The sequence below is a fragment of the Opisthorchis viverrini genome (assembly GCF_000715545.1).
Source record: "Opisthorchis viverrini unplaced genomic scaffold opera_v5_307, whole genome shotgun sequence".
Taxonomy (NCBI): Eukaryota; Metazoa; Platyhelminthes; class Trematoda; order Opisthorchiida; family Opisthorchiidae; genus Opisthorchis; species Opisthorchis viverrini.
The window spans coordinates 157,294-179,683 of NW_008751958.1; the positions used below are offsets into that span (position 1 = coordinate 157,294).

Consider the following 22,390-nt stretch of genomic DNA (forward strand, 5'->3'; position numbering starts at 1 on the left):
CGTTTGCTAACTTGAGACACCTATGGCGTCAGAATGGTTTATCCCTGAATCTGAAGGGACGTGTGTATCAAGCTACAGTACGGGCTGTCTTGTTGTATGGCTGAGACTTGGCCTATTAGAGCAGCGTAACTGAGATGTCTCCAGGTATTCGACAATCGTTGTCTCAGGACCATAGCTCGTGTGGGTTGGTGTCGGCGAATCCGTAACGAGGCAGTTAGAAAGCGCGTTTTCGGTTGTGCAACGGGTACTTTCATTGAAGAATGTGTCCAGCACCAGAAGCTGCGTTGGTTAAGACATGTGTTGTATATGCCGAACCATCTTTTGCCGAAGAGAGTGGCTTTTTTCGTGCCTAATCCAGAGTGGTGGAAGCAGAGAGGTGGCCAACTCTCGACCTGGCAGAGGGGTATAAAAGAAATCACGAAACGTTTGGGTGCTGTCAGTGCTACTCGCCTTCTAGGCTGGGGACCTCGTGATCTCCCCTGCGTCTGGTTGGAGACACTGAAAGATATGGCTGCTAATCAATGTCAATGACGTTCTTATTGTCATTTTCTATCCAGATTGCCTGAATGATTGTGTGGAGGTGTAGGCACGGAGGAATTATTGTAGTACGCCAGAAGTAAGTCACTTCTTTGTCCAGCTTCATTGTTTTCTTCACAATAAGACTCAAATAAATCATGAATGATGATAATGATGAACCAGGGGCTGCTTTGAGTTATTCCTGCCTAGCTAGCTCCCGTTGCCTAATGAATACAAAATGTTACACGACAATCAGCTTTACATTATTTTGTCAAAATGATGTTGTAGTTGTATATAGTGAAGAATGAGGATGGATGTGCTGTGTGGTGGACTGTGTATGTAACCAGTCATTAATCTTGCTGCGAGTATTTCTGTCGTATCTTTATTGTCTAGGCTTGAATTTAAGCAAAGGAAATACAAGAGTATAATTTTCAGTCTTACGTACAAGATTTCATCAGGGTGTGATAGCTATTCGCATCTGCACGGTACTGTCCAAATGACAAAATATTTGCTTGTATTAGTGTGAAAGGAAGGTGGGATTATCACATTGTTGCTGACGATAGCGATGTCCATCGTATCACTCACTGGCTTACCAACAACTTGCGCTCCGCTATCAAAATTAGTGCGCACCGAGTAGTCGGAGCGATCGATTGATCGACACACAAAATTCGACCGACTCTGTTAACACGCAGAACGCGGTGCACTTTGTGCATCGTCGCGTATCCTATTTTATTAGGTGAACAGCACGTGCGGACTGCAGTGTGAGGTCTCGTATTCGATTGTACGCACGCGCGATCGCGCTCATTATCGATAGGGCGAGGTTCGTCCGATAGCTGGTCGTTACGCAGTGAGTACAGCTGAACAACAATCTATAAGTTTTTCTATTGACAGGCCGATCAATAAAGTGTTCGTTACTCCAGCACAGTGTGATTGATTACATCTCATCCACGGGGTCAGAGTGAACGCTTACTCTGCTGTTAGGGTGTGCGTTTATGTTCGACGCACTGATTGTGTACAAGTGTGCAAGTACACTTATGGTGTGCGCATGCATGGGGCAGCGGTGAATCGCAATAAATTGAAATAATGGATACTAGTCAAGAGCCCTATGTCAACAACAAGATGTAGTTCAGAATCCAGTTTTCCTCTCAGACCAAACTGCTGTGTAGCCGTGGATAGAAGCTAGAATTATTGCCTTCAGTGCCTCAAGTAGGTTCAGTAGACAGCCATGGAAATATGATGTTATACTCGAATAAGAGTTTACTTTGCCCTCGCTTGGACATGTCCGTATCATTATCCCAGTACTGGTTCAGCCACTAGGTAACAGTTAATGCTGATAAATGCTTAACGTGAAGATGAGAAAATTAACCCCACACTTATCTGTCAACTCTCAAACTCCTGAAACATACCCGCCTCAATCACTCCCAGATCATTATACTTAGAAAGCGGTAGATTCTGGTTGACGGAGGTCTCTGAACAAATGTCTTCTAATTGTGTAAGATGAAGCGAAGACTTCCTTGCAGGCTGCGTATTGGAACAGGGATTCCATGGTGGGTTGTATAATCAACAGGCTCGAATAAGGTGAGTATTAGGAAAAAGAAATTCTATCCCAAAAGACTAACTTGGTGCAATAAAAGTAGGATAGTGGTTATTTATCTGGTTTGAAATAGTTTGCTGTCAGAAAAATTTCAGTTCGGGAATGGGATCTGGTTGAGTGGACTATTATTCGACCTGTACAAAGAAGCACATTATTCCATCCGTCGAAGAACCACGGAAGAGAAACAGCATGTCCAAATTATATGGGAAGAAGTACAGACGTGCATTTTAGAAGTGCATTTATTGTTCACAGAAGTATTCGAACACGTTTTCGAGCTTGTTAGGGTAGCTATAAAACCCATACCTTATACTGATGTTCTGAAACTCGGAACGGTCTATTTGAATAGGACTGGATTACAAACGAATATACACTTTACGGGTTTTAGGTTTTTCATCGCTCACTTAGAAATCGTGTTGATCTTTGCAGATTTTCCTTCACAAATAAATCCACCAACCATTTATAAGCAGTGTATTGCGAAATCCTACCCCATCGTTTAACAAAGCATAAAATGTGAAGTAGTCTGACCTGGTCCGAAACCATTTTTTTTCAATGTGAAGTATCTGACCCGGTCCGAAACCATTTTTTCATTTTATGTTCTGATGGGTGGCATCCCAGGTGTACAAGAACAAAAGCAGATCATTGTTTGGAATTGCCTCTCACACCTTTTTGGTTTACATCATTATATGTGACACAAGGACATTTGACTACGCGCGTGACAAATGCATGACAAGTCTCTTCGGACATTACGTAACGTGGCATCAAAATACATCTGATAAAAGAATTTTGTCTAATGGGCTTCTGTGGAATGCATCTGACTTGTTTTAACGTTTTAATGTTTATCTGCGAACAGATCACATTTATCCTGTAGGATGGCTACTATATGTAGGTGGCATCACACACCTACGTCTTCTTCCCACCATTGCCAGGAGGCTCCCTGTTTCCGAAGAAGTACTCCCATCCAAAAGCTAAAAAACGTTGTATGATTCACCTCCTTAAGCCTACTGTTTGAATCCGCTGAAAGATTTGAACTGCAACCTTCCAGTCGACTTCCTAGTGAGAACTTTGCTTCTTAGCTTCTAAGTGAAAATTAGCCTCACTTGCAGGACGAAACCCATATTTAAAATTTATTGGGTTGTTTTAAGTTTTGTTCATCATGATGGCGATGATAATTTTGATATAGATAGTTGGGAAGATGATGCAGTCAATGTGGCGTTAAGGCTGAACTTTTGAAAGTATCGCGACTAGCTCAAACAAGAGACCGACAGTATGCTATCCTGCTGCGCTGAAAGCTGAGTTTCAAATGACGCAACCATTGCGTATATACATATATATAAGCTATATATATATATATCGATTTCAGTGGGTCATAAGATTTGTTTCTTATTTCGAATGGTATGAAGTGGGCGCGTCCCTAGGTGGACATTAAGTCCTGCCTACATCGTTAGTTTTTCTCTCTCTAGAGGTTACCGAAAGTGTAAAGGGCACTCAAAGGACTGTTCTTCAGTTGGAACGAACACGATGATAATTCAGCTCCCAAATATTAGTTTGACTTTCAGCTAAGCTTAATTTGACAGTGGATCTATTTCAACTTGAGAATGACAGTTGAACTTCTTGGTGTGCATAGTTCGTTCCCCGATTTCAGTATTCCAATGCTCATGTTGCCGCTAGCTCAAAATTTGTTGGCCTAGTAAACCTGAATAGAGGAATAAAGTATTTCCAACCCAAAAAATCAACCTCAAAAACAGCTAACTTTCTCATCGTGTGTAATGTTTCGTTAGAGTGAGCAGCTAATAGGACACATCAAAAAGCTTGCTGTATTGCTTTAATGTGATTTTTCTATTCTTCAAAACACCGTTTTGAGTGTGTGATGAAACTTTTGGCTTCGTTGCAATTGAATCCATCTTAAGTATTAAGTATTTTTGCGGATGTATCGTTGCGATATATCCCTGCATCCTTCATAACGGTAGTGGGTTTCTGTCACCCAAGTTATTTTTAGTGAGTACTTTATATTCCGCCCGCATAAGCTGGAACTCAAGCCAGTATAATATTTGTGAAAGTGCATTCCTTTACTACAGTATGCAGTGTGGCACAGCCTTTGAATTCATTTCATATCGAATTACCTTGTGTAACTTTATCCAGTTTTCCAGCTTCCCCATCTGAACTTCACTTGTTTTATACTGACCTTACCCAGTGCTGTCACACCATAGAGTGATCCCTACTTTTAATAGTACAATTTAAACAAATTTACTACTGGTTACCAGTTGCTTTCATCTCCCGATATTAGAGTTGCAAAATTCATATTGGGTATCTCCATCTGAGTTTCGACTGCTACTGCGAAAATAACTCATACTGCGAGAAATAACAACCAATATGCAATAAAACTATGACATCTTAGTTTGCGAGTTCTCGTATGTTCTGACCCTGTTTTTAAACCTCGATCGTTGGAGTATACACTAGTATCTGCCCCATGTTAGAGCTGATTGTTCGAGTACCCCAACTGACTTGTTCCTCTACAATTTCCAAGTCATCAGTGCCGGTCATGTAAATGTACCCCCACGACTGCGCACCCATGAACACGTGCATACAGTGAACGTAGCATCGATGCCACCCTCGCTCCGAATGTGTGGGTGCGCAACAAACAGGAACTCGATTCCCATACGGTCACTTGAACAACAGTCATGAAGAGCTTAGCGCAAAAAAGCTTCAGGTGATACAAAAAACTTGCTTGCCTGTGAAAGAGTAAAGCACTTGAAACTTTGGGCTTAATATTATAGAGACCCTTTACCTGGCCATCGCTACTGATGGAATAATGTAGCGGACGCTGGTAGACCTCCAAAACCCCGGTGTTGAGATCTTTTTGAGCACCTGGAGCACCTAGATGACATACTTTCCATTTTTGGAAAAGATCAGGAAGCGCAGTTACTACAAAAAAGGCCGAATAAGGTCAGCCATTCTTTTGGTAATTGTTTGACGCCCACAAAGTGCAAAGTCATGCTGCAGGACACAGTCTTTGATTATACCTCTGATAACTCAAGGAGTAACACTGAGCGTCCAGGAAGCGCAGTTACTACAAAAAAGGCCGAATAAGGTCAGCCATTCTTTTGGTAATTGTTTGACGCCCACAAAGTGCAAAGTCATGCTGCAGGACACAGTCTTTGATTATACCTCTGATAACTCAAGGAGTAACACTTAGCGTCGTGGAACACTACACATATATCGGGAGTTGCACTGACTGACAGTAATGTGACAAACGACGTAAACGCACGCATCCCGAAAGCCAGAAGTGCGTTTTCCAGCCTGCGCCACTTGTGGCGTCAAAAAAGCAGCTCACTGGGTCTCAAAGGACACATGTATCAGACTATGTTGCGGGCTGCGAGACTCGGCCACTTAGAGAGGAGGATCTGGAACATCTTCAAGTCTTTGACCATCAATGTCTTAGGACTACAGTTGGAGTAAGTTTTAACCGGTGAATTAGCAGAGATAAGCAGGAGGCGGGTTTCTGGTGAGACAAACAGTAGTGCACTTAAATGATGCATCCAGGATCGCACGCTAAGATGACTGAGCCATGTGTTGCGCATGCCGAGTTACTACTTGCCGAAACGAGCTCTGTTTCCCGTGCGTAATTTCCAGTGAAGAAAAACATAGAGGTAAACGGAATTTGACATAGCAGAAGAGAAATAAAGACTTTACGAACAGTTTTGGTCCGTTGTTGTTGTCTGCCTTCCGAAATGGGGCCTATGTGACCTGCCCTCTGTTTGGTCGGCTAACCACTGTCACTGACGCTCGTTGTGTCAGATTCCATCCGGATTGTCTGAGCGCTATAGGTATGAGCATCTGATATGTCTGTGGTAGGCTACCCCCAAGTCACCTTTTCTCTCCCAATCATTTCTCCTTTCGTTATATGACTTGAGTGAAATAAATTGGCGTAGCTTTTACAGCAACGGAGCACCGCTGTTCTCATCTCTTGTTACTGTCGATGATACTGAATACAAGGGTGATGATCAATCAGGTTTTCCAACATCCATCGCATGTTGCCTCATATTATCGATGTATTATAGACAGATCATCTGAGCCAGGTGTGGACAGACAGAAAAACCTGACGAAACTAAACTTGCCTACCCAAAGATAGATAATTTAGCACGCTATGACGCATTCAGGTGATGAAGCGTAGCCTACTGTCACATGGCGCTGGAATGGTGGATACATTCCGTTCCAGCCGAAACCGGTCCCAAATGCGTGAGTCAGGCGGTATAATCCGCCACAGTTTCAAGGTTGACTGTACTTTGAACCTCAGCGCACTTAACAACAAACAAAGGGACAAATGGAAAAAGGAGCGCATTGTTCAGTTTGTGGCTTACGAGCGGTGCTGTTGTTCCAAACAACGGTAACTTGGTACTTTGACACAAGTGATGGTCCCGGAATCCGTTTCGGATGGTGACGCAATCCCTCGATGGTTTGAACGACCGCCTTGGACTTACCGTATAGTATTTAGCACTCAAGGTCAATTCTCAATCTTAGGTCTGAGTAGTTCTACGTTTTCTTTTCTACCACTTCTACGGGCCTATCCTTTGCTGTACAGTTGCAGAAGCAAGCAAATCTGAAAGCACATTAACCCAAAAGTTTACTTTCTCGTGTAGTGTGTGTTCACTGTTTGTTCATCGCTGCCTTCATGGAATCACAGTGGTTGGCTGACTGCGGAGGTTGGAGCTTGTACGTTGCGTACGCCTGTACTACAAAACAAATCGGAATCGTTGTAAGGTCAAGTAGAGTCGATCGGGACAAACTATGTAGCCCAGCCAAGGTTTAACGAGGAGCGCTGTTTTTTGACAACCCATCCGAGAGAGCTATGAGCGGATTCAGCCATACTTGGTGCTTTAGGATCTTCATGCCTGATTGGGGCCCACGCGATTCCTCGTGCACACGATTGGAATAATTTTAAAACATGAAAACCACCCACTCGCACCATCTCTCCCTACTAAACCGTTAAACTAACTCATGTGTTTTATGCGTCAGTGCATGAATATTCTATACACTCCATACCCATTCCCATTATCAATTTTCCCAACTTTTGAATTAAGGCATCAGTAGAACAGCACTCCTGGGGAGGAATTAAGTTAGTTGCATTTCTTTTTAGTGTAAATAGAGAGTAGATATCTTCTAACCAGGTTTTTAACAGCCTAGTGTGAAAAGATCTGGGGAAGCCAGTCTATGATGGAATACCAAGAATTCGAGAAGCTGATCATTCCACCGTGGATGCTTATGCAGTATTTGCCGCAGCTCGCGAGGTTCTTATTTTTTTATAGGAGTAAAATAACTCCATTGACACCCAAATCACAGGCTACACATGGAAACATAACAGGGCCCCACATATGAAAATACCTCACAGACTGGCAAAGCATGATTCATTTTAAGGCGCTCTTTTGAAGGGTTAGTACTTCAGGTTGAGGGGAGTTTAGATGATTTTTCCACTTACTTCCATATGAATGGCAGAGAGTGTGTGGATTCGGGCTGTCGGCCAATTAAGTGGACCTAGAAAAATGAGAACTCAGCGCCTACTTGGAGAGTAATGGACGTTGTTCTACATCCATCTGTAAAATCGTTTGAGTTCTATAGCTGAAAGATAGCACCCAATGCTCTGGAACGGTGTTTGTTAATTGCAGCGATTTCTAGCCTGTGAATGTCTAGGGTTTCTTCGTACACGTCAAAAATGTACACCGAGAAGTACAGTTACAGTGCGAGACTGTGGACTACATTAATACAACATTGCAGAACTTTTAACGATTTCTACCGCCTGCAACCGATATTACTAAGTAGTAGACAAAGCTCACAAATTTGGGCGAAAAAACAAACGAATTTCTATGCTTTCTAACTCTGACTATGAAACAGATATACTCTGATGATATGTGAGGTTTTCACTCTATAGCGAACGCTCGGCAGTGATATTCCGTAGATGCATATGGTCAGTTGAATACGAGTGAAAATGTATGGAAGGCATCAAAAAATTATGGGCATCACAAGTTATATTTCGTTTTTCTGTGTTTACTAAACTACTTCCGAATAGCACAAGATAGTCCTGCAGTACGGAGGAGAGAAGTGAGGGAAATAGTTAAAGATCATCCAGAGAAAACCATTGAGCAAACTTCTTTCCTCAACGCCGACACTGTTGAAAAATACACGCATTTGCATAGCAATTTGGGTTTGACGGTAGACTAACCTGGAACCCAGCTGAATCTCTCGTTAATGATGTTCTCAAGTGAATGTGCTGCACCACTATCGGCTGTCGAGGAGTTTTCAGCCACCGTTGGATAGTGTATTACCTCTATAAGCGCTTTTGTTTTAATTCACATTCACATCGCCTGTGTTTAACCAGGTGTCCTCTTATCTTAACGCAACTATCCTTGTGTGTCCTCTAGAACTCTCCTAATTTACCTCAGTGTACATGTTTTAAAGTATATTTTAAAGGCATAAAGAAATCATCTGGCTCACTAAAATACCTCACGGGAATGGACGATCTGACTCATTCATACGGTAACGTTTGTTACAGTCGTTTGCAGGATGAGATTTACCCTGAAAAAAGTATCTGGTTCAAGATTTTACGCGGAAACTGATGTGACAGCTAGCCAATACACGTTTAGCTGGCAATATGAATTGATTTAATAAGTCAACAGGGAAAAATCATTCCCAGTCTATCTGCGTGACGATTCTGATACTGCATATATGGTATTGTCAGGTGCCAGCATGTTGATTTCTCATAGTAATTCACCCTACGGTTGGAGAGGGAACCATCGGAGTACTTGCCCATGGAACACTAGCCGTTCCTTCAGTTGGTGCCACCTCATTTTTCTTCAACCGCCGCTTTAGACAATAAGTAGCAACAGGCCTGTACTTGTAAGGTCGATAACAAGCAGTTAGCAGCTAAAGCATATAGCAGAGATGCAGGTGATGAGTACCGTGATCGATGGGATGAGCGTGCTTTGCAAATAAATGTGTCTTGTGCGGATTACCTTCAAGTACAGCCCTCCGCTAAATTTAAACACTAAAATGTAAGATATGTTCGTCTGGCCCGAGAATGGATGAGACTCTGGCAAACGGTTAAGGTGGTGAAAATCTTAACCGTTCTTCGTTCACGAGAATAGTTTTCGTTTACATGACACAAATACTTTGAGCCCAGGTAATCCGGAAGAGTAAGTGTTCAGATCTCTCTTCAATGTAAGCTTTTTCAGACCTTACTTCACGTATTCGGATGAAGCCATTCTTATTCCTAATCTTGGCGGCTTTTCTATGAGCTGATTCATTCTCTGCAATGAGTAACTGAATGACTCAATCCTTCTCCCCATTAAAGGAGCTTCTTTCCCTCAATTTATAGCACCAGAATTTACTACTGATCTTCACTAGAAAGTGAGAACAATTTTTTTTTAAATATTTGCATTTCTGACCCCTGCATTCTCTTGAATTTACTTGCTGAACTTCCTAAACTGGCAAACTCTTCCCACGAGCTGAGCCTCCGTAGTTTATCCATATCACGCTAGAAAACTTTGATTAAGTGTTGTCTGTATGGGGATATTTGGAATTTTCAGATGAGACATCGCACTATAAGGGAAGTATAGAGAAGTACAGTTCCTTTATTCTTGTTGGGAACCATCAGCAGTATGCATTCTACGAAACTTTACTGAGGTTCGAACTCTCGACCTTCCGGCTAGTAGTTTGAACATTTAACCGCTGGGCAACGAGCGGATAGCCTGCAGTAGTTCAGCCGCAGTTTGAATTACTGACAGGCAGCGACACTGGTATCATGAATCTATCTAGTAGTTTAACATTTAACCGCTGGGCAACGAGCGGATAGCCTGCAGTAGTTCAGCCGCAGTTTGAATTACTGACAGGCAGCGACACTGGTATCATGAATCTATATTGCAACAACTACTTGGCCAAAATCATGTACTGCAAACCAATTCTTTCAAACATGCACGTACGAATAAGTTTTCGCGCCCTAAACTGAACAGAATAGCCGGGACATTGGGGACATTTATCCGTTCGATCAGTAAACCACTGACAGTTTGCAACCGTTTTGCTTCCGGAACTCTTATCGCGCAGTCTCTACTGTCGCATACCTTCAAGCGCTGGTCACTCTAGCTAGGCCCATGGCACAGCTTGGCTATGCCCTTTATCAGAGGTCTGCTAGGTTGTTCAGACCCAGAACTTGTACGTTCATTACGGCAATAAGAGTTGTTTGAGATCTGTCCAATAGCGAGCGGTGCTGAACAGGTGGGTAGAGATAGCAATCCATTACACACATGATATCAACTAGGAGAGCGCAACCAGTCTGCCACAGTATTTCACTATGATCAACCACGAGTGGTGAACTATATCCTTACTTTGTGTTAGAATGGTACCATGATTACGTTGATGGTGGTCTGGTAACGCCAATTCGGCGTCGAACATCCACCAAAGAGCATCAACTTTACTGAAAATTAAGCTATCTGAAGTAGCGAAGACTGGTATTAGATCTGCACATCCGTACAACGTGTGGGATTAGCAGAGCAGGAAGTACTTTCGGAAAGTGCAGCTACGACTTCACTTCTCTGATGAACCTGACGAGGGGACTGGTTGAAGCGTTTCAAGTTGCCTAAGAGCCCTTTTAGCAGGCCTTTTCTCATTCCCAGCCACGAAATGAAGACAAAAATGATTTACCGTATGCGTGCAATGACTGCAGTTTTGGACCTTGATTACTTTTAGACTGCTGCGAAAGCGCAAAAAGCAATTTTATTGCTGTACCTGCAGATATTATGTGATGGGAAAATGTGCTTTTTCGAGACATTGCAATACTTTGTTGTCTAGGTGCAACACGCTACTCATAAGTTTACTGAAAACTCTCCGACGGTTCACGATTAGTTTTGATCTTCTTGGAACGCAAATTCTGGAACTGCGCCCACCTGAAGATCCTTAAGAAGGGTGAAACCGCTGGTGCGTTGTCGAAGAGCTTGCAGCAGCCTTATGAGTAGTGTGTTTCAGCTACAAATAATGTGTTGCTTAAACTGGTTCTTCTTCAGGGCCGTAGACGCACATCATGATTCATCAGTATTAATTTGATGGAGTAAAAAAAATTATGCAATGCAGTCTGCTGTTCCACGATTTCGCTGTGATACAGTCGTTTGTTTGTGCAGTATTTATAGGCATGGGTAGCCAACAGCACGTGCTTCGTTTTTTTGGGTGTTGCCAACGTGTTTCCTTCTTGGCGATATCCCTGAAAATTTCTTTGCTTTATTGGTGATACGAAATTCATTGTCGGTTCGTTGTCAGCTCTTAGGCTAAAAACAAAAGACGACATTTTTGCGATGCAAATTAGATTGGGCATCTGGATGTGGCTTCCTTTGGTTTTCTAACCCCTCGCAATTTAAAAAATGTGTGTAATTTAAGAGGAAGGGGATTTACGCGTGAGATAGTTACTTTTGCTCGCCTACTCTAATGCTGTCATGCTGGTCAGTGTTAGCATCATAAATTGGTGAGCTGCCCGAGGCACTTTAGCACATCATTCTGTTAAGGAAAGTTCCTTTGTCAAGGTCATTTGTATTGAAACAGGTCCTGAAAATCAATTCTTTGCTGAGACAGTCCTGAGACCCAGTCCTCCAGGCACAAGAGCCGAATAGAAAAGTATCTATCGCGTGTTCTTTTGGTTGACCTTAGCACCACGTCTCCACTGACGATACTCGTGAGCGTGGCGAATAGGTACCATTTGGTCTCTGTCTTGCAATTTGTCACAAAATGTAACTACTTTAGAGCAGTCGAGTGTTACTCCAGTTCGAAACTTTTGGCAACCCTCCACTCATGGCTTAAGCCGGAAAATAACTTCAACTTATCAGCTTAGGTTTAAATAGAATTGTTCAAGTGTGTTTCTACCTAATAACGAATGTTTGAACGGCTTTGAGTATTTATTGTGTATCAAACATTCAGCGCCTGGAAAAATGAGTGGCCACATGAAAAAGCATCATGCTTTACGTGACCATTTAATGCATTTCCCAAGTGCAGCAAGTGTCGCGAACGTGTGCGAACAAGGATGTAGCATAGTTGAATTTGAATGATATGTGTTATACGTTAGCCGATTAAGTTGGCTATAAGACCATGGGCATGTGATTCTTCACGTACGTTTGGCTAGCATCCACGTCAAAATACGGAGATCGGCAGTCAAATATACCTACATAATTTCACCGGATAATGGCTGAGATCGGAATTTTTTTAAACGTTACAGGTATAAAAACATGTTTTATTGTTTGTAGTATTCTCAGCACATGAACTTGAGATCGACCACGCTTTGAAGAAAGCACTAGGCTCTCTTACAACCTAAAATTAAACTCAAGTGCTGCATGGTTTTGTAGCGGCTACTGTCCTGTCTACCTACCCCTGGAACTAATTTTATTAGTACATCCACATAGACTGTCTCTTATCTTATTTAGCCCACAACCATGAGCATCACCTACCATTTCATCAGCACCTCCTCTCCTTCGCTAAGGGGAAAGTATCTGTAAAGGTCATTCATCGGATCACGTGTTACAAAGACTCAAACCACGTGACAATTCCTGTCCCATTTGCAACGTCAGCCGACAACATGTACAGTAAAAGTTCTCACCCCCTTTCGTTTACGCGGCTACCAATTGCGTCATGCGCCAGGATTATGAAATCCATTCAACACATCAGGTCAAGTTGTGTTCATGTTCGTGCAAGTTTCAGACACGAAGGGATACCCCTATCTTCACAATACACGCAATAAATAGGCATACAACTAGGCTCAACACACACTCGCGTGCACAGGATAGGGAGTCAACAGATCTCCACAAGTTCCCACCGACAACTGCGGAACAGGTGTAGCAGCTATACTGCAGAGAAGACACGTCCCGCATCCAGAACTTCACTCAGGATCTCTCAACAAGTGTCCTCAAACGATAAGTCACATTTTTGGCTTGTTCCACTTTTCGCAGTGTATCTATTTTTATCAGGTGCACTTAACCACCGTATTCATCACATTCTAGTAAGACAAATTTGTTAGGGCTTGTTACCTGATAATCAGCTTAATTTCGTCACATCTAGAGCACTAACAATTAGTAAGCCCGACGTGACCCAAACACGCAACCTTCTGCATGCTTAGGTTGGGGTTGATGGAAATATGGTGTAGTCAAGTCTGGGAATTGATGTAGTAGCGAGCGATAAGGAGTGAATGCATTCTGTATTAGACCTAGAGCACTACAATTAGTAAGCCCGACGTGACCCAAACACGCAACCTTCTGCATGCTTAGGTTGGGGTTGATGGAAATATGGTGTAGTCAAGTCTGGGAATTGATGTAGTAGCGAGCGATAAGGAGTGAATGCATTCTGTATTAGACACATTTACCATTCAGTTTTTCTTTCTTGATAATCATAGGTACTGGTGTCTTGAAGAATACGGCAGAACAGTTACTTGCCAAAATTATCACTGCAGCCTCAAATCAGATCAAAACGGAAGAGCCTGATATTAACATGGCTGATGGAATTGTGGGGAGAAGTACTTCCATGGGGTTATTGTTGCAAGACAACAGTGATTCACCGACACTGACAGACAAACCAATGTTCCGAGCACTTCCGAACGAAATGGATAGCACAAGTGGACCTTCGGAAACCACACCAAACCCTCCCCAGGGTCGATATTGCTGCTCGATATGTTCACAGCGTTTTCGATCCCACACTGGACTTCGACGGCACAATTTGGATGCACATGTAGCCCAAGCAGTTAACTGTGATCAATGCTCCAAAGTTTTCAGGTGAGTAACTTACTCCTGTCGAACTACTGATGCGCACGTTAATGATCTCAAAAGGTTTGACCTTCACCCAGTTACTCAACTTAGAATACGTTTCACTCCTCCCTTCCTATATAGGTTTCGGAATATAAAATAGCTTATCTATTTCCAGCTTTTCCATGGCAGAAACTCCAGAAACAGAAACTCGAAGCAAATAATTAGGCATTTGATCTCCAGTAATCCTGCTTGTGAGTTTAAATATGTCAGAGTCTACTTGTTTACAATATCTCTCTTTGGGGAAACCGCTGAAGTTGTTGAAGTCTTTTTGGGAGATGCATAACCCCTGGAATGAGCTTTAAGCACTAATCAAAAGTAGTCACTCTCGAAGAAGTGATTTCTTCGGGAGCAGACAACTGTGCAATATATATAGGGACAAAAATAGCAGGAATATTGCTAACAAATCTTTTCCGGAAATCACGGGTGGCCCTAGGGTGATAAGTCGATAGTTGTGTCATCCCCTCGTAGAAGATCATGATTTCCAAGACAAAAAAGAATGACTGATCACGAAGCCACGGGATTAAAACAGAACTCACAACTCTAGACCAAGTCAACGTCGCGTCTAATCTTCGTAAGACTGTTCTGAAAGCTTGCTAGTTGTTGCATGGTTAACATACTTTTTGTTACCAACTCCAACATATGATGAAGATGGCCTCAAAATATCCTACCAAGGATTTACTGTCTGCCGATGTGGATTTCATTTACTCCGAAGAATTGTGTGTGAAATTTCTGGAGTGCGTGCAAGCTACACTGCATTAGGCTGCACGTATCTGCAGAATCGGAAACACCCATTCGATTGTTGTGAACAGAATATATGCGTTACACGGAGACGCAAACATCTATTGCATCTATTCCATGCATGATTGACTCCACGCGTTAATTTAAGTTGCTATGTATGATAGATTAATCAAATGTATGGGCTGATTATCGCTGTTGCCTGACAGATCAGAAGCCCGGTGTAAATAAAGTAGCCTACCTAGAAGCAGAGGCGAATTTTATTATCATAAGGAAATGGGTGGACGCCAGAAGCATACTGATTCAAGTACATGACGCATACAGTCTCGCCTGTCAAACGTGTACGCACAAACGAAAGACTGATCAACAGTTCAATCACCGAACGAAAGAGCCTTTCGACATGACAATGAAACACGAGCAGGTGTTTCTATTAGTCCGACTCATCCAAGCTGGGTCAGGTCATTCTGTTTGTGAGCTCTATACTTAGATTAAGACGGTAGACTAAGAATATGATAACGTGATTCTTGGACGTTTGCTTGCTTCGGCGCAGCGATTCTGTTGATTCGGCACCGATAACGTTTCGGCGTTTCAGGCTTTATGTGAACAAAGTCAGGAATGATCACACGTGGAAGCATGTTGGATACGTGGTCATTAAAAGTGTTGAGAACGCTCTACCGAAAGCATACAATACCCGGCTGGGAATTGTTTAAGTTGATATACCATCCAGAAATTTTTTAAATCGATATCAGTTGACAGACCCAAATACGTCCTTCGCAGTGGCACGCTAACCGTGGAGTTGTGAGGAATGCAACCCTCTCCAAAGTGTCCGGCAAAAGTGGATTTATTCTGTGTACAGTACATAAAGGTCGAACTCAGTTTTCGCGTTATATTACTTTACCAATATTCAGCGAACTGAAAATTATGGAATATCCCTGTTTTTGTTATAGTTGAAAGACGCTTTCCTCAATCAGGTGAAAGATGAAAATACTAGAAGATCACCGATTTTGCTTCCATAGCTTATTCTTCCAAACCCTTGCTGAACATCTTCACGCATATTGCTATCTTACTTATACCACTGTGGCTATTAATCAAAAGACCTCTGTTCTAGATGGAGTGCTAGCTATGCCAACTGTTCTACTGCAGTCAACCTACTCCAGAGCACAGAGTCCGTACATGATCAGATTTTCGTCCCCACTAACCAACTTTCCCTGCTGAATAGGGTACGTCAAAAGTTTGGTTCTAGCCAAGTAAGATATTTTTATCCAGAATGGGAAGGTCACAGAAGTTTTCGTGGATCTGTATCACCTGTGGGGTAGGTGTGACATTCGATTATCCATTAGTCTACAATGCTGCAATGAGCTCCATATTGTCACACGAGGCATAAAACTGACCACTGCGCACTGAGGACGTCAAAACACCTTCAGTGATTGACAATCGATGTCTTCGGAGTATTGCCAGAGTCTGGTGGGAACACCGGACCAGTATTGCTCAGTACGTTGGACGGTTTTTGGAAGAAATTACTCGCCCGTGATAGATGAACTGACCACACTCCATAGGTCGCGCTGGCTTGTACACCAGTTGGTCGACTTCCGCGAAGAGCCGTTTTCGAACAACCATTTGGAGGGTGGAAACAAACCAGAGGAGGTCAAACAATGACTTTGCCACGGAGCATGAAAGCCTTTACCCGCAAAATCATTTGAGCTGGTCAGTGCCGTCTCCGAGACGAGTCATATCAGTGGTTGGAAACCTTACCAGACATGGCACAGTCGCGTCCTCAATGGCTCCCATGTATCCAAGCTGTTGGCCTTTAATGCACAGCTCCCTCCAAACCTCCTTAATGAAAAATCCGCTGGTGCCTCTGCATTTACGCATCAATTATAGCAACTACTGACTCCCATGCATCGCTATCTAACCTACCTCCCCAAATCAACGGTGAACAAAACCATGGCACCTGGAAACAGTGTACGCCGAGTGCGTGGTTTTTACAACTGGTGGTAATGATGGTGGTTGGTGCCGAGAAGATCGTATGCAAAGTCCGCGATCGTGTTTTGGACCACCATAAACATAATGGATGAGGAAACGATGAAATTTGTTCAAAATAGAGCTGTCTACCACCCAACCAGATTATAAAGGCGACTAACTCCCTTTTTCATTTTCATGGGTGACACAGATCGGAGCAGTCTTACTCTAATGTACGGATTCTTGAAAGGAAAATCTCAGTTTTTTTCATGCTGCCTTTACTTCACTTAATGTAGATATTTCACTTATATGAAGCACAGAGATAAGCAAACAATCTAGTAGGTGTCGACTTCAAAAGGATTCGTTTGGATCCGCTTTTTGGAAGGAATTTTCGACTAGGTTTTTGGATGACGGAAGGTTAATAATAGTTTGAAGGAAGGGTTCTGTTACTGCTTCCAGTACGTGGTACCAGCACACTTGCTGATCCGCGCTGTAATTCCAAATGAAACAGTACTGTTATAACGAGGATGAACCGTGTATCGTTCGCGCAGGATGCAAAGTCTCTTTTAGGTGCATCGTAGTGGACATCAGGTAAAGACAGCGTTTTCTGAAAATCGGCATGAACCTTAGCTAATTTTAGGGCAGATGCAAGTTACTGGTATGCCTTTTGGTCAGATTACTATCGAAATGAAATCCATGGTTCTGCCATTCTATAAAGGTGATTGTCTTAAACCCCTCAAAAGCAGAAGGCACGCGATTAGCTGGATATTTACTATCATAGCTAATTTTAGTGAGGTTACGGTCTAAACTAGAAGCTGGGGTATTTGATACCGATTGATTTTTAAACAGGTAACAAATTTGGAACCTAGCCTGGGTGCGCAAATACATCATTATGTTGGAATAACATTCTCCCGTATATTTCTCATAGGAGGAGATTTTGGAGGTCCATCATGTAGGTTCCCCCGGCAAATAATAGCCCAAACAATCGAGGCTTGGCGATGACAATTTCACTTTCCGAACAACGGAAATTCATTGACCACTCTATCCACTTTACCGTTTCACAGATGTGGTTGGGCTCAACTCTGGCTAATTCATTGCCTTCGTTCTTCACAGGTTTGAAAATGATTGCATATGTTGTAGTTTTTCTGACGCAGAGGTTCAAGCTCAGTGACTGAAGTTCGATGCACTAGTTATCCGATTTGATTCTGAAGCTGGTACCCTACTTCCCGGTTACTCGGGCAGTTTGGTTCTGCAGTTATCTGCAATCTTCAGTGAGATCGAGAGGGTATAGTTTCAGATTGATCTAGTTCCACCCCCATTCCACACTCAGTCAACTCTGTGCATCTAAGCAAGTAGTTGCATTTTTGAACGCTGCGGCTACTAGGTGTGTGAGATTCTTCATCCGGGAAGATAGTTCATCTAAATATTGTTCAAGATAGTTGTCCCTTGTGAGTACCTTTCACAAGTTAAAAGTAACATTCGAATTACCCAATATCGACTTGTTAAGCTCTACCCGTGTTGTGATGTGTAGCTGTGTGAACTTCATCATCATCATCATCATTGTCAGCTGTAAAGACAGCGTACTAGTCGTACAGTGGTTATAGCTGTCGTAGTTTCGTTCACCGATGATTTGGGGGGGGGTAGGTAGCTCCGCATTGCCGGCGGAAGCTGATGGAGCGTGGTATAAATAAAATAATCGTTCAGCTGTACCTCGAATGCCATGTCATCCGAAGGAAGCATGAGAGCTGTGATTCTACCGGATTGCTCAAGCCTAAACTGGAGTGGCCGAGCTGCAGAGGTTGGGTACTAATCACGGACTTTCTGGCCAGTAACTTCTCGCTGTAAACACTGATCCACCTAGAAGTCGATGACGCTTGTTAACTGATATTTCTCACCCTCCACCATGACTACTTTTAATCGACTCATAGTCTGACGTCATCACCAGGGAAACCGGTGTGGTAGACTTAATATTTCGGGGTTAGAAACACTCGGCAGTGCAATTCCTTAGTGATTTCAAATTGTGTGTTAATCTAAGACGAGCAGATTAAGCAAAGTCAGTAGATTGCCCGGCTGCCCCCATCTATGGAGCGACTTTTTTGCTTGGTGAGGCCAAGTGCAAAACTCATTTCACTTCCTCTCAAATGTTTGCGACTCAAGCCCAGTGTCACTAGTTATGAGTGATACACGTGAAGGGATTTTCGTTTTCGGATCTCAACAATATGTGCTCTGCGATCCATTTCTAATAATGTCCCGCTGATGAACTTGCACTAAAACTAGAATGGTCAGATTGATCAATTTCCTGTTCCGCAAGTGCATTACCCCAATTCTAATCTAGCTTGCTGATGCGGCCACTAAGTTTGTGTTACAATATGCACTTGGGCTATAGTGATTGGTAATTTTTCTCATTTTTTGATTCGGGATTTTCGAGCGCCCGTTCTCTGATAGCTGGATTGGGCCGCTCCGCCTACTGTTGAATGAGTGTGAGAAAACAAATTGTTCTCCAGTGGGCTGAATTTACGGCTCTTGTTGCTGTCAAATGGTTTAGCATTAAGTGATCGGACATTCCGTGACAGAATGTGAAACGGGAGAAAGCGTTCAGTTGTTCATAGCCATATAAACAGAAGAAAATCCCTTAAAACCTCTAGTCACTAAGTATTTGAGGTTTGAAGAATGCCTACATTTTTCATGGTAAGTAATCAAAGTAAACTACCGATACAAAAATGAGCACCACGTTACAATGTAGAGGACGACGACCTAAACGCTCAACAAATTCATACAAACTCAAAACACTGAGTTGTTCTGGGACTGCTTCGAACAATGCTGTTGTCTCAAGTTGCCACACATTTAGGCTTGTTGAATGAACCAGAGCAGCTGCTGTCGACCCTTGAGTATGGAGGCATTCACAGTTTGAGTAGAGCCGCAGAATTTATCCTACACATTACCGGTAGGTTATCAGTTTTATGCTATGAATATTGTATTGAAGTCGGCTAGCAGTTTACTCTCATGAATGGTTCGTCTCAGTTCAGCTCTCCAGCCGTTTACCCAATTACAGCTCCAGCTACTACGGTTTCTCTCACAGAAGATAAAGAGAGTGAAGATATGAGAATCACGCCCTGGTGACACTGCCCAACCGCTTCACTGAAGTTAAATGGCTGCGTTTTTCGGCATAGAAGCGGAACCGATGGATCCTATTCAAAGCCCTCTTGGCTGCGTGACATAGTCACATCTCTCAGGGGCACCAATCATTGGTTTTTCGGGAACGGTAATGAAGTCTGAACAGTAATACAAGAAGTAATTTTCAACGCCTCTACGCAAGACGCAACTTATGGACGGTTTTGGCTTAACGTGTTGTGTGATCAGGCAAAATTTAAACCCATCACGTCATTTCAAATACATAGCCTCAGCTAGTGTACGGAGATGATGTTAAGAGCCAGAAGAGCAATTCGGATAATATGCAAAATGAATAATTTAGTATGCCGGCCTGTTAACTGAGTAGATTACTCGCAAGAGATAACATGTTGGGCCATTTTGCTGGTACATGTTTCTCTGAAATTCGACCATCTTCTCTATAGTGCAATCGAATTAGTTTCAACTTCCCAAAATCATTTCGTTTTCACTTTCTCACTTTCCCATCTACTGCTCTTTTGTGCCCGTTCATCAGTACTATTACCGTTGCCGCTGCCAGTGTGGCGCAATTAGCACAATTCTTGTATCCGCCTTGGTGCTAAACGCAATTCTAGGACTCTTTCGTTATATCCTATGCTAGGATAATTTACGCAGAAAACAAGAGAATTTGCGTGCCGCGGTAAAAATTAACCAGGCAAATAGTGTGAGTTGAACTCGCAAACAACAGACTTACAAAACGCGCCGTGCAAACGGATGTGAAAACCAACAAAGCACAAATTCATATGGATAAAGAGAGTTGTCCAAATGACATCAGAGGTAAGCTTGTCACCAAACAATTGTGAAGCTGCTTCAGAACAAAAATTTCCATCGTATTGTGAAAGGACCCCTTGAGCCAAGTGTCATGGGAGGTATAGCCATGCTGACGACTGGTTCAACTAGGGCTCCAGCAACAGATGGGTTTTTGATAGCTGTCAAATCTTCAAGTATTGGACATAATTTACAATCCTCCAGATCATTTAGATCAAAAGGACCATCGTGAGTGACTTCTCATTCTTTCATCCTCGGTCAAAGCCTTTCATCCCACTTTATGGCAAAAAAACAGATCAGACAGCAAAAAGAATGGAAAGAAGGCTGTACACAGCATTGAAGTGTTTAGGTTGGGTAACCACCAATAGTAGGTTGATTACACAGAGCACTGAGTGTTCTATGGATGTTAGCTGTTTGCTCTCACTCCAAGTAATGTGGTCTCTTGGTTTCGAGCAGGTGCTGTTTACTATGTCTGCTGCCATAACTCGAAATTCTAAGCAGTCGCACTACCTTGAAATAGGTGACTTTTGTGAATCACAAGAAAACTAAACTAGAATTCACGTTTTAAACATAAAATGAAATGCATTTAAATGTTGCTGACTTCACAATGGAAGACACTGATCTGGGAACCACACAATAGACGTAACCCAAGAAAAATTGTGATGATGGATACCACCTAGTTTGAAGTAGATGAAAACTCTGTTTTGCCAAGTGTGAGAGTAAGAGACGAATTTTCGAAGGAATAACGACGGAACAAGTGAAAAGCTAACCATCCAAGAAAATATAATATCTGTTTGGACATCTTTCTCCGTACATCTTGGAGCATTGTGCAGCAGGCGCTTAAGAAACCTCAGTATTTCGCCTGCGATACGGCCTACTGAAACACCTTCAGCTACATTTGTCTTCTCGCAGAGAAATACCATCGGCAGATTCCAGAGTGTCTTTTTGACGACGTAGAAGTAATAGATCTCCACAGCTGGTGGCTTTATTCTGTTCCAGTATTTGGATTTGCAAACGAGCCCTTACATCTGTTTGCATTTCAACACGGTTGGTGAAATATTGAGCAAATACGTCGCATACACATACACACACCTGCGACTTTGATATTATCAGAAATCCCTTGGTGGCTGGAGAGATAACTGAAATCCTATTGTTACGTAACCACTTTTGCATAGCAATGAAAACAACGTACCCGATAAACGCTGCATGACGAATCATGTACCTATTACGTCTACCCAAAAAGTTCACACTATGTGTATGATTTTGTGTGAAACAGACTGACATTCAATCCCACTCCGCGATAAAATTATAGGAGATGCCTAGTTTTGCAACATCACTCCATTTTCGGTGAATGAAGCTGAATGGTTTTTTGCCAGTGGATAAGCAATTGCATAAAAATCGATGACAGAATTTTTAGGGATTTCACTTTGATTAACGGGTGTAAAAACATCGAAAAGTAAAAGTGAGTGCGACAAAACTACGTGGCTACCCATGTTGTTGTCCCTTTGAGAGTTTGATTGAGTTTTCTCCCGGCTCTTTCGTCCCAAAGTGTTTATCAACCATTTTTCTACACTTGGAAATTTTGAGTAACACTCACCCATCCCCGTTTCACGGAATCCACCCGATTTTCGTATCACAGGCAGATGTGTCTCTGTACATTCACTGTGCTAATTTACTCCAGTGAGCCTCAATGGAAGGGAGATTAGGACTACGAGCTTCCCGGTCAGCAAGTTCAACAGACTGAACAGAAGCCAGTTCTGTGTGATGCGAGAGGCGTGGAATATTGCATTGTTTTTTCAAATAGCCCAACCTTCCATTTAAATATGGCCTAAAC

General features: G+C 42.6%; 1 protein-coding gene across 1 annotated transcript in view; it reads left to right on the forward strand.

The window, feature by feature from the left end:
- T265_09730 (hypothetical protein) overlaps positions 1–22,390 on the forward strand; it is a gene marked incomplete at both ends in the record, with an annotated part of 48,914 nt that overhangs the window by 7,633 nt on the left and 18,891 nt on the right. The window contains one exon of the mRNA XM_009175895.1: positions 13,521–13,896. Within this exon, the coding sequence (XP_009174159.1) occupies positions 13,521–13,896 (376 nt within the window). The remainder of the gene's footprint in view (positions 1–13,520; positions 13,897–22,390) is intronic.